At 34.0% G+C, this 12,343-nt stretch overlaps 1 protein-coding gene across 4 annotated transcripts in view; it reads right to left on the minus strand.

The window, feature by feature from the left end:
• The window catches only part of CSMD3 (CUB and Sushi multiple domains 3), a 586,421-nt gene that overhangs the window by 112,131 nt on the left and 461,947 nt on the right, over window positions 1–12,343 (minus strand). For all 4 annotated transcript variants that reach the window (XM_054290025.1, XM_054289307.1, XM_054288554.1 and 1 more), the window contains 3 exons: window positions 4,384–4,497; window positions 3,492–3,587; window positions 2,422–2,625 (listed from right to left, as the gene is read on the minus strand). In XM_054290025.1, the coding sequence (XP_054146000.1) occupies window positions 2,422–2,625; window positions 3,492–3,587; window positions 4,384–4,497 (414 nt within the window). The remainder of the gene's footprint in view (window positions 1–2,421; window positions 2,626–3,491; window positions 3,588–4,383; window positions 4,498–12,343) is intronic.

Raw genomic sequence — 12,343 nt, forward strand, 5'->3', positions numbered from 1 at the left:
ATTTACAAGATCCTTGCAAGACTACATTCATCACATCTGTTCACAGATTAATAAAAGTGTTATGCAGGAAACTGGACAGACACATTAAGTACCATCAAGTTTCTCTTTTGAATGTTCAACTTGAGTGCATCTTGTCTATATCATTAGAGGCTCTAACAGAGACAAATAGTATTAAATCTTAATCTTAAAAAGCATATGGATATTCTGTTGGTATTTTTGAAATTGAAGAAGATTGATGAGATGGTTTATCAAGTCCATTAAAAGCTAATGCATCACTTCTATGCAACATCACCAAGTTCTGAAGGGACCTCAGGAGCTGCAAATATGAGGATTTAGAAAATAGATAGAATGCAACTTATCTTAATAATAAATATTGCAGCTACATATTGCGTGGCATAAAATTAATAGAATCTGTTTGGAACTACATGGATAAATTAAAAGCTAGTGCCACTTAAAGTGCTTACACAATTACTCATAAAAGGATGACCAAATGGAATGGTTGATGCCAGGCTGCACCTTGAGTGTTGTGTTAATCTTTGAGCCCCGCACTACAAGAAAGACCTTGAAGTGCTGCAGTAAGTCCAGAGAGAGGCAGCAAAGCTGGCAGAGGCTCTAGAGAGTACAGCATCAGAGTGGCTGAGGGAGCTGGGGCCGCTCAGCCCGGGGTAAAGAAGGCTCAGGGAGATCTCATCACTCTACAGTCTGAAAGGAGGTTGCAGTCAGGTGGGAGTTGGGCTCTCCTCCCATGCAAGTAAGGCAAGAGAACATTGCCTCAGGCTGTGCCAGGGCAGGTTCAGATTGGACATCAAGTGAAATTCTATGCAGGAGGGGTGGTTAAGCATTAAAATGTGCTTCCCAGGGAAGTGGTGGAGTCATCACCCCTGTGAGTGTCCAAGAAATGAGTGGATGTGGCACTTTGTGCTGTGCTGTAGATGACATGGTGAAGTTTGATCAAAGGTTGAACTCGATGATCTTGGATGTCTTTTCTGACCTTAACGATTCTATGATTCAATGATTATATGTCTATTATCTGAATATGCAATATTAAAACATTCACTAGAATTAAGGCAATTTAATATGGTCACGTCTACCCCTTCAATTATTAAAGTGGTTTAGTTTAATGCAATTTTCATCTCATAGGTGTTTTATCACATTTATTGACACAGGAATTTTCACACAGAAGGTGGCCTGTAACCCTTCCTCAACTGAGCTTGTCTAGACACAGAGAGCTTTCTCTTTGTAGACTAAATCGTGTATTAAAATAGCAATAATACATTGTAATCAATGTCCAAAAGAATGATTTCAACACTTTGTCAAGTTGTTATAACTGAAAAAAAAAACCCAAAGGAAATATAATTCAAGGGGAAAAGTAGTACAATTCTACTGATTAAACTGTAACCTATGAGACTAAATGAGATAGAGCTATATACGTCACCTTCTTATCGATATAGAAATTGAGTTTCTATTGCTATGCCTGAAACAGTCTAAAGCAACATTATTTGTTTAAAACTAGATTAATCATATTTTATCAATAGTACCCCAGTGATACTTAGCCTTGATCTCCATCAGGATTTTGATATTTTGGAGATAATCTTACACTTTACTAAAATCCATTCATACTCTACTGGGCACCATCAGCTGGTTAGCATGGCAGATGAAACATCAGCCTAAGGAAAACATGTTCTTTGTTTTCTTTTCATCTACTCACCTAAACCTCTGTTTATGTATTCTGCTGGAGTCAGTACAATAATGCCATTTTTGCAATGGGTTATGATAATTTTTATAAAAACTTCTGTTCCCTATCAGGAAAAGTAAAGTGGGGAATTTCATTACAATTACTAGATTTCCAGTTGGTCCAAGTCAGTTTATAAATATCAATGGATGCACGTTAATTTATGAATTTAATTTTGAGAATTTAATCTCAAAGTGACTAGAACCAGAAAAAGTATGTTTTCTGATCTGAAAAGCTACCGGTCTTTTCCTGAAAAGTAACAAAATATTAATGTAAGTATTTCTAAATCTTTAATATAGTAGTGTTCTTCCTAATAGCTTGCAATATCTTGTTAGATATCTGCAATGTAAAAGCATCTTAGTCTTGCAAGAAGTCAGGGACCAAACTAATATTTCTGATTCTTGATTAAAGAGGGATACTCAGGAACTTCCAGGGATGTTAATGTAAGAGAAGCTATCACATTAATTATGGCAGCAGACCATATTCATGAAACTTGTGAAAGTTCACAGCAAGGTGAAATGGTTAGAATAGAAAGGAGAATAAAACTTAGCCTTGAATAAAAAAGGAAGTAAATTAAAGTAAGCAAGAATAAAATACTATACCAATGACAAACAATAAAGAAATTCAACAGGAGAATAATCCACACTTTAAGCAGTAATTATTTATATTAAAAAGCCTTAGGAACTCACCAATACATGTAGGGAGTGAATCATTCCATTGTGCCAATGCATTTGGTACTGTATCACATCTAATTGCTGTTGACCCATGGAGGATGTAGCCTGGATTGCACTCAAAAAGAACCAGTGAACCAACTGCAAATTCATTTCCAATCCTTTTTCCAAATCTTGGTTCAGGCACAGAGCTACACTGAGTTGCACTTGTTCTTGGAACAGCTGTGAACATCCAAACAATTGTGAATTCTTAATTTTCAATTTGGTGAGGGAATACAGATATTGAATCAGAAATATTTAAAATGTCTAGAAGAAACTTTCAGCTATTTTCCAGCTGAGAACATTTCCATAACCCCCAAGTGAATCTTCACAATAGAGATTGCTCACTTTTGATGTCTGAGTTACTATTTAGGAGAGCATAGCATTGACATCCTTGCCAGGATTGGAAGTAATGCATAAAATCCACATGGAAACCTATCTAAAATGACACTTGTAAGAAATACTACCATGAGATACTTAACTAATACTGGGTTTCAAAATAACACTTTGTGTCAGATATTTACATTTATTCATGTGGTTTTCTAAATGTGTGTTCTGACTGTCAGATGAGTATATGTAATGAAAGAGTGAATTGCAGTTGCAAGTGTTGGTATATAAAATTTCCCACTTGACCCATAAAAAGACAAATAATGTAAACCAAGAAAAACATCTTAATAACAGTAAGATCATTTTTAATCCACAGGTAATAACATTTACAGCTACTCATATTTAAATTGGGAGATAAACCAGTTAGAGCATCCAGATGGATCTAACACTTGTCAATCAGATTAGCAAACAAAACCAGCAGTTTTGTGTAACTCTCTTCTTAAATTTGTAACCCCTCTGATGTTTCTTAAGTATTTGATCTCAGCTTTAAAATGCAAATAAAAGAATAGTTTCAAAAATTTTTCAAAACATGTAGAAACAGTGACAATTTTCTATTGTTAAAAGGCTATTAGTTTCCTCTTCATTCTCAGTCTGTTCCTCTCTGATGATTTACAAACTATGATGAACAGAATAAATGTACACATTTCCCTGGGTTGTCTCACCTTGATAAACAAAATGAAATCCTTTAGCTGTTACTGGTCCAACTGAGGTAAATCTGACTGTGATCTGGTTCCCCGAGCTCAATGGAAGGGATTCGCCTACTCAAACAATGAAAATACAAAGTTGTCATAGCCATTTTTTACCAAAGAAAACACCTGTCAACATCTTTGCAGATAGAAATAATACTCTTCAAACCCTGTTCTGCTTCAGTAAACTCTGCAAGATATATGAAGTTTTAATATTTTTTGTTGACAGCGTTATGTCATTCTAGGAAAGGGGAGTTAAAGCTCATCTTAGTTACGAAGAATGTTTGTTGCCTTTTTCCTTTACCAAAACCAAACAATCCCCCTCAAAAAAAAATACAAAAAACCAAACCAATGAACCAATGACAAAAAAACCAACAACAAATACGCACACCACAACAGACTCCCCTCCAAAAAAAAAAAAAAAACCTAAAAAAACCCCCACAGAAAACCTAAACCAAAATGGAAAAAAACAAGCAAACAAAAAAAACCCCAACCTCTTTAAACAGACTCAACATGTAACTAATCTATTTAATTTTACTTTGGTACAAATGTGTCTTGCTTTCCCTTTAGAATATGTACTATCTATTTCAGATAAAGCCATAAAGGCACAGAGTAAGAAGTCCTAGATATCCAAAATATTAGCTAAATATCAAAATTTTTAAAAAGGCAAAAAAAAAGAGGCATTTTTACTTCATTTCATTCATCAATGCAAAGATTTTGAAGTGTTTAGTTCAAAATGTGGATTTCATATATTTGCTTGAGATGAATTTAAGCAAATACGACAGTACTTTTTGTCTCTTTTTTTTTTTACTATATTTTCCTTTTAAAAAATAAATAACAATATACTGAGAGTTCTTTTAAATAATACCTGAATGAGATCCTGAGAGAGAGGATAACAAAGATGACTGAAGAGCTGGGCCATCATATACTTCAACAACATCATGGAGTGATGTCTGGAAAAACACAAACTGGCCAAAAACAACTGTCCAAATAGAAAGGAAAAGAAGGAAGAGGCACCAGTAGCCAAGACAAAAAAACCACAAACATGTGGAATAGAATAAGAAAGGGAAAAAAAAGAGAAAAAAAGAGAGAGAGAACAAAATATATATTAATGTATGGTTTTAAAAATAGCTACATCACCTGTCCTGGTGCTGAATGGAGGTTATTTTTCACACCATTAAAAGTACAGTAAAAGGATGAAAGTACATCTAAAGGAGACAGTGAAGGTACAGAAGCCTTACAAATACATATAATCATTAAAGGATTCTAATAACTATGGAACAAAACAATTTTACTGCTATTGAATTATTTTCTACCTTCAAATTTTGTGCCCTCCACCACACATCTAAGTTCTCAGTGCAATTTCCTCCTTTATAATTCCAGGCATATTATTACAGACTGTGCTTTATGAATTCATTTTGTTGATAAACCTCTGTAACTTTTACTTACCTTGGAATGTTTCCTTTTTTTAAGAATAGTAACATTCTATATATCTTTGGTTTTGTGAAATAAATGAGCAACTGATTGAAAAGCAACAACAATTTTAGGAATACATCTATTGAACCACAAAAATCTTTATTTTTAATGTCATTCTAGTAGAGCAACTCAATGCAAGGTTGCACAGCCCATTTGAATTAAAGATGTTTTCCCTTTCAGTACAATTAATCAGTGGGAAAAAAAAAAAAAAAAAAAAAAATTTGGGTTAGTTCTGACCCTAGTACCTAGAAAATATTTATATCCAATACTATAAGCAGTGGAGGGGAAAATGACTTAGGAACTATGCATGTATAAAGGTGGAAGCAGCCAGATATTTTTATGTATTGGAACAACTAAAAATAAATTGGAGCATTTCTTGTTCATTATTCCAATGTGTTCCTACTAGGTTCTGGTTGTCTGTCAAAAGTTCTGCAGTACCTTCATTTGGTAGTTTTAGTTACAGAAGATGAAGCTCTCACCTCCATTTCTTTCAATTAATTATACACCCTTAAAGCTTTAAAAATTGTATATTAAAACTGAATTGTCTTCAAATTGTTGACCTCTCTTTGACTGATTTTTTTTTTTTTAAGGCAGTTTCATGTTCCTTACTCATGATCTTATCATATAATTGTTTCTGTTTTAAAAGCCTCTTTTTGAAGGAAAAGACTGAATGTTGTATTTATAAAAATTTGAAACAAAAGTTTTTCTGAGACACTTCCAAAGATTCTTGTCCATATTTTAAGAGGAACTATAAGAGAGATGCTGAATTATCTCCATAATTTCTCCTTCAATTTCCAGAAAATTAATCATTGATGGTTTTAATAGTTCTGCTTATTTTCAAAATAATATTTGTCTGGATTCAAGTCTTCTCTTGGTGTTGGTAAAGACCACAAACAAGCTTTTAATCCAGTTAATTTTTCTGTCATATTTTGACTTTTATCAAATCTTTTTTTCATACTCAGTGAATTTCATTTTGCCATTGAGACAAGAAAAGTTCCTTGTGACTTCCACTGCTATTTCCCATTTTGAATTAAGTTTCAAACTACGTATAGAAAATTCAGACAAGTGCTGAAGATCCTGTAACAAGTACACATAGCTGTTACCAAGAGCTGTATCCTGGGAAAACTGCAAAAACTGACTTGTTAAGCTACATTTTTATTTTAATGGGTTACAAAATAAATAAATAAACTATTTATCCACAATTTTACCTTATATGAGTAAAATTCCAGGTCTTTTTTATATGTTTTGTAAGTATTTCAATATTGGTTTTGCCTCTAGTTTTGTCCTGAGAGCCCTTTGATCTAAAAGTGCAGCACCGAAGAAGGTGAACTAATACATGACCTAAAATCAGCCACTTTGGAATTAGAAAGGTCCACGTATAACTTCTGACAACTTTTTTTTTTTCATTATCACTTTTGCATTTCCTAATAAAATACAAACAAAAATATAAGAACATGACCAAAAGTTTTCATTGACTTGAGATAAAATATACTTTAAAGAGATTTTACGTGGCTGAGACATCAAAAGAAGTGGCAAAGAGGAATTACTGCCAGAAAGAGGTTAACATAGAACAGCAGAGAGCTCAAGTAAGGGGTTTTGAGCCCTTTATGAGCGATTTACATGAGTCAAGCTGCTTTCTCAAATTAAGCAGGAATATGCTGCAGCCACTAGGGAAGAAATAATCTAGATCCTTCTCCTTCCTTTTTGTGTGCCAGGATACTTTTTATTTATTAAACTACAAAATGTTGAAAGGTATAGTAACTGATACCTGACTAGTTGATATAATGTCGTGAGAAAGGAAATTCAGATTATTAGAAAAACACCAGTTCATTATTCCTGTGTTTTCTGTCTACTTCATTTGGTAGTGGTTTCATTTGGTGTTCATTCTTTTATTTTCTAGTGTTTAAAAAGAATTTTCTTAAAATTAAATAATAACCAACATATTTGTAGCCAGTGCAATCCACCTTTTAAATTAGCAAATGCTGATAAAATATTTTGTAAGTATTCAGTATAGTCTGCCTTTGAGAAACAAATAATTGAGAACTATTATCCAGTTTAAATAAAGATCAAATCACTTCAACTGAAGAATTTGGGTGTGATTTTTTTTCTCTAATGAGGGATGGATAAGCATTCTCTGAATAATGACTTCATCATCTGCTATCCCCTGTCCACTGAAAATCATCTGTCCAAAGATGTCCTTTAGACTTTTGACATCTAAAATTGAGCAAATTATTTCTGAATTTATGCTCATCTTGGCATTCAATGTTTTGTAGCAATACTATTTAAAAATAAAATGCAATTTTCCCTGTGTTTTGTGGTTTAATATTTTACTTATACATTTAGTTGTCTTTTATTTTACAAGATAAACAATGCAAGATTGTTCAAAAAACACTTTCTCTTGAAATTTTGATAGTTAATGATTTATGCATTTCTTAAAAAAAATAAACAAAATACATTTTAAGGGGTTTTTTATACCTTTCCATTTGTGTGATTTTTTTAATTTTGAAAATTCCAGGTAAATTCTAATGTTAATACAACCAATAATTTAGGACAGTGAGGGAATCCATCAATTCAAATTATGTCAGCACAAGAAAGCTTCCTTTTAAAAAGGCAATAGCTAGATAAGCAGGCTTTCCATGCCTCTAAATATTTAGAAGTTTCTATGGCCTTCATCACTGTAACATCTGGACACTTTCAAAGAGTTTGGAAAGCATCTAAAAACAGATGGAATTGGCCAAAAATAGTTTGCTAGTTAAAAAATTCATCAAAGAAATTTTAGTTTCAACTTTGGAGTAAGAAATAAATATGTATAGAATTTACATCTGCCTGCTTAAAAATAATACTGGTATAATTTAAATAGTATTAGATTATGAACAGTATCCTCAGTATAATTCCTAGGACAAAATTAGAAAATAACGGAGACTAGAAGCCTTTGCCAATGGTCTAGTACAGTCCTTTTGCAGACAGGATGGCCAGATCGCTCTGGTCCATGTATAATCAGGTTTTGAACTTCTATGGGGATGGAGAACCCACAACCTCTTTGAGCAACCTGACCCAGCATCCTGTCTCCCTTGCAGTTTTTATCTCTTGCCTTGCCTTGACTTGCCTTTCTTCCCCTTGGGTGAACATTTAAAACTCTACTTTTAATCATCTTGATCATCTCTGACATTTGCAGAAGGTGACCAGGGCTATTTGCTCTATCACCTTTGCAAGTAGAGAGGTGAGATCAATGGGGTCTTAGTTCCCTTAATCTTTCTCCTTGCTTTTCCTGAAGATAGGAATGTTTTTGTCTTTTTCCAGCCCTTGGGAACCTCCCTCAGCATCACAACCTGCCAAGGGTAACTGACTCCCATGCACCCATCAGGTCCCATGGGTTTGCCCAGTTTGTCTAAGTGCTCCTAGTCCTCCTCTAAGTCATCCTTACTCTAGACTTTTCTGCTGGTCTCAAGGTTCCAGGATTGTTCAAGATTGGTTTACTGGTAAAGACTGTAGTTAAGAAGAAATTTATTAATTCGTGTTTCTCTGAATTTATTTTTCTTCAGACACTTTACCCCAGATTCAATTCTACATGGATTTTGACTTTTCTAACCTCATCTTTTCAGTGTGGTTCAAGTGTTTGTATTCCTCCTCGAACATGTGACCTTGCTTCAACCCCTTGAATTTTTCTTTTTTTTAATGTTCAAGTTTTATCAGCAGCTCCTTGCTCATTTGTGCAGGGTCTTGGCTACCTTTGTTTTATCATTGGCATGGACCATTACTTTCTTGAAGTAGTGATCCCTGAAAATTAAATTTACTTCCCTGACTTCTCATCTGTCCAGGGCCATGTACAATCAGAGTGTTCCAATAGAGACCCCTGAATTGCTCACATTTCTGACTGTATTGGGTCTGACTGAGATAGAGTTCATTTTTCTTTAGCAGCTCTCACAGTGTTGTGCTTTGCATGGGTAGCTGGAAAGGTGTTGATAACACAGCAGTGTTAACAAGGGCTGGGAGTGGGCAAGGTCCTGGGGGAGGGCACAGAACCAGGACACCTGACTCAAATTAGCCAAAGAGATATTACATACTGTGTGATGGCAGCACAGATATAAAAGCTAAGGGAGAGAGGAGGAATGAGGGATATTTTTTATCCTACAATGTTTGCCGTCTGGAGCAAATGCTATGTGTGCTGAGGCCCTGCTTCCTGGGAAGTGTATTCACCCTGGATTTTCCCTTCTTAGGGATATTTTGTGTGCCTAATGATTTACTGAAATCAGTAAGCTTTAGTGTAAAATTAAGTCCACTACAGTCGTAATTCACTTGCCTTTAAAAAAACACCAGAAGGACTAACATGGTTTAAGCATTGCTGTTACAGAAATTGAAATGTGCTATTCATATATGCCCTACTGGTGAGACTTTAGGCATTTGTTTAAAGGCTGAATCAACATTTATAATGATAGGTCTTAGTAACTGACAAGGAAATATGAAAATCAGCCCTCTTAACTATAACAGAGCGCAAATTACCTTTACAGTTCTTTTGTCTCCAATCAGAATCTATTTCAGTCTGGCCCTTATTTTCTACAGTAACTTCACTGTTTCTCTAGCACCAAATCAGTTGAAAGAACTGAGCAAAATCCCAACAAACAAAAGACCCATAAAAGTAAACTTATTTGTTAAGAACGAGAATTTAAAATTGTGCTTTAAAATGGTATTTTAGGTCATTCCTCTAATATTTAAAAGAGGTTTCTTCTAACTGTGAATGAAAAATTAAGTTATTCAGTTGTCTACCACTTGTGTTATAAAATAGATCTAATTTTAGAGCTAGAGGTCTTTCTCAGAATTTGAAATTACTCTGTACTAGTTAACTTTTTGTAGTTTCCAAAAAAATTCTGTAGTCTGTCTAAATAATATTTCCAAAGGAGAGTTTTGTTCACAACCTGAACAAATAAAATATAAAAATTTTATTTCACAGTGAAAAAAACCCATAAAAATCTGTTTCTCTGTCTGATCCACTGATGATATGCTCTCTTTGCTTATGATTTAGCTTAATATTTTTTTTTCCTATGAACTCCTTTAAAGAAATTCCAATACCATATTTAATTTTTTTTTGGGAAAGAAAATAAAAAAGAGGAAGAAGTCCACATTTTTGAGGAACTTTTTTAAAAAACAGAGAAATATCTCACTAGAGAAATAGTATCTATGGTGATTAAGGATAACAAGTGTGCACTAAGAAGGAAATGCAAATTTCTCATACAGCTTAACTCCCTAGTCTGGAAACCCCATTCACTGTGCTAAGTGGTGGGTCATGGTCAGTCAGCCAAATGATAAATGACAATGGAGAAAATCTATGCTTTAAATGAACCGGATTCAGGCATAACTCCAGGAATCAGGAAACTACTGTGTGGTGTTTTCTCTCAATGAAAAAGACTCAGCAAGTTCTTAGGGTTGATCATGTCAAATGATCAACTGATAGGAAAAACCTTGTGCCATTCTCAGAAGAAAGAGAAAATAGACACCTGCATTGAGATTTGACTACTCTAGTATCATGACAAACACTTTCAACCAGTTTTCTTTGCAGAAGTTACAGATTTTTCAAATTTTTTTAGGAAGAGGAGGAGAGGAAATATTGGTGTTTCTCTTGTTTTGTTTTGGGCTTTTTTTTTTTTAAGAAATTGGACATTTTTTGAATTTTTCACTTCTACCATTTTCTTTGGATGTCCCTTTCAAGACATCTCAAACCAGCCATGGAGTAGCCTTGAAAAAAAAATGCATAAATTAATATCACAATATCTGCATCTAGAAATATTTTAAAGTTAAGGTGCATACATTGTTTATATGAAGTAACTCTGCAAGCCAAGACTTTTGCATAACATAGCTTAATCATGGAAATGATATATAATAAACTCAGAGATGATCTGGTACAAAGTCTTATTATGACCCTTTGCTGTTTTAATATATGACAAAAGCAGAAAAATTACTTTTACTATAATGTTAAAAAAGTCAGTATACCTTCTGTTGCAATGTATATCTGCCCTTCCTACAGGAACATAGCCTTTCTCTTTAAATGGCTCCTTTCATTTAAGTGTTTAGTTTTGTAACAAACAGGAGATAAGGAAAAAATTATCAATTTTTCCTTTGTATTTAGGATGAATCAGCAATACACTGTGATTCATTGAATTAGAAATAAAAATGACAGACTGATTCAGCATTTTAAAAGTAACATATTCATGTAGACACCAACTAAACAGATATTTGCCCCCTTCTGCTAAGAAAAATGTCCAGTAAAGTTGTAAGATAAGTTGAGTGTTGGGCTTTTTGAAGAGAAGCAGTTCAATAATCCCTGAGAAGGTTTTTGGAGGAACAGATTGAAAGATGACACCCTAAAGAGAGGATCTTACAGAACTCATGGATAGGAGTACTGCTCTCAGTAAGGAAACCTAAACTGACTTTGACCAGCTCACAAGAAAGAATTAGAAGATTTGATCTTTTGCTGTTCAGTGTAATACTTCAGTTTGACATAACACTGACTATGTCTGAGCTAGCACTGCTACTGTAATTTCTAAATGAAAATAGTAGCAGAAGTCTCAATTTTAAAAAATGTTTCTCCCCTGACATTTCCAAACATTTGGTTGTCTGCCAGTTACTGCTAATACATTCAGTCTAGTCTGTGTCTGTAACAGTGATCTTTAGTGATATCAGTTCCATTTCTCTGTTATGGTTGACACTTCTTATCATATGCTGCAACAGGAAAATTATTAATTGTTTGTGAATACAAAGTAGAGTCTCTGCTAATAGCATCATGTTGTGTAAATCCTGATTAATTTCAAAACAACAGAATAAAGCAGTTGTCTAGTGCTCCTGCCCTTGGAAGAAGTAAAAATTAATTCCACCTGTATGAGCCTCTTGGGTGCACTACAGACTAGATGCCAACATAAGGCTAGAGAGGGGTTTATGTGTAAACCATTGAAAGGGATATTCTTAGTGGCATGGTTAAGGACAGAGTGGTGCTGAGTAACTGAGCAATGAAACTAATTAATGTTACTAAACATAATCAGATATAAAGTAAAGAGAATAATTGTATAACTGAAAAGTTGCTAAAGCTGCCAATAGGTAAAAGGAACCTTCCCTCCCTCACATACACACACACACACACACAGACAGACAGACATATATATATATGTATACATTTTCTATAGCAACTGAACTGTAGATGAGCTATAGAAACTTTACACAAGTCTCCCAGTGTAAAGAAGCATGACCATACAAGACAAACCTACAAAAGTCCTCAAAAATAACAAAATTCTATTTCAACATCATATGTATAGCACAAATTTACTGTTACTAGCAAATTATTATGAGTGATTAACATAAAAGTC

Source organism: Melozone crissalis, unplaced genomic scaffold, assembly GCF_028551555.1.
Source record: "Melozone crissalis strain CALT ecotype California unplaced genomic scaffold, PUWL_Pcris_2 ptg000002l_1, whole genome shotgun sequence".
Lineage (NCBI taxonomy): Eukaryota > Metazoa > Chordata > Aves > Passeriformes > Passerellidae > Melozone > Melozone crissalis.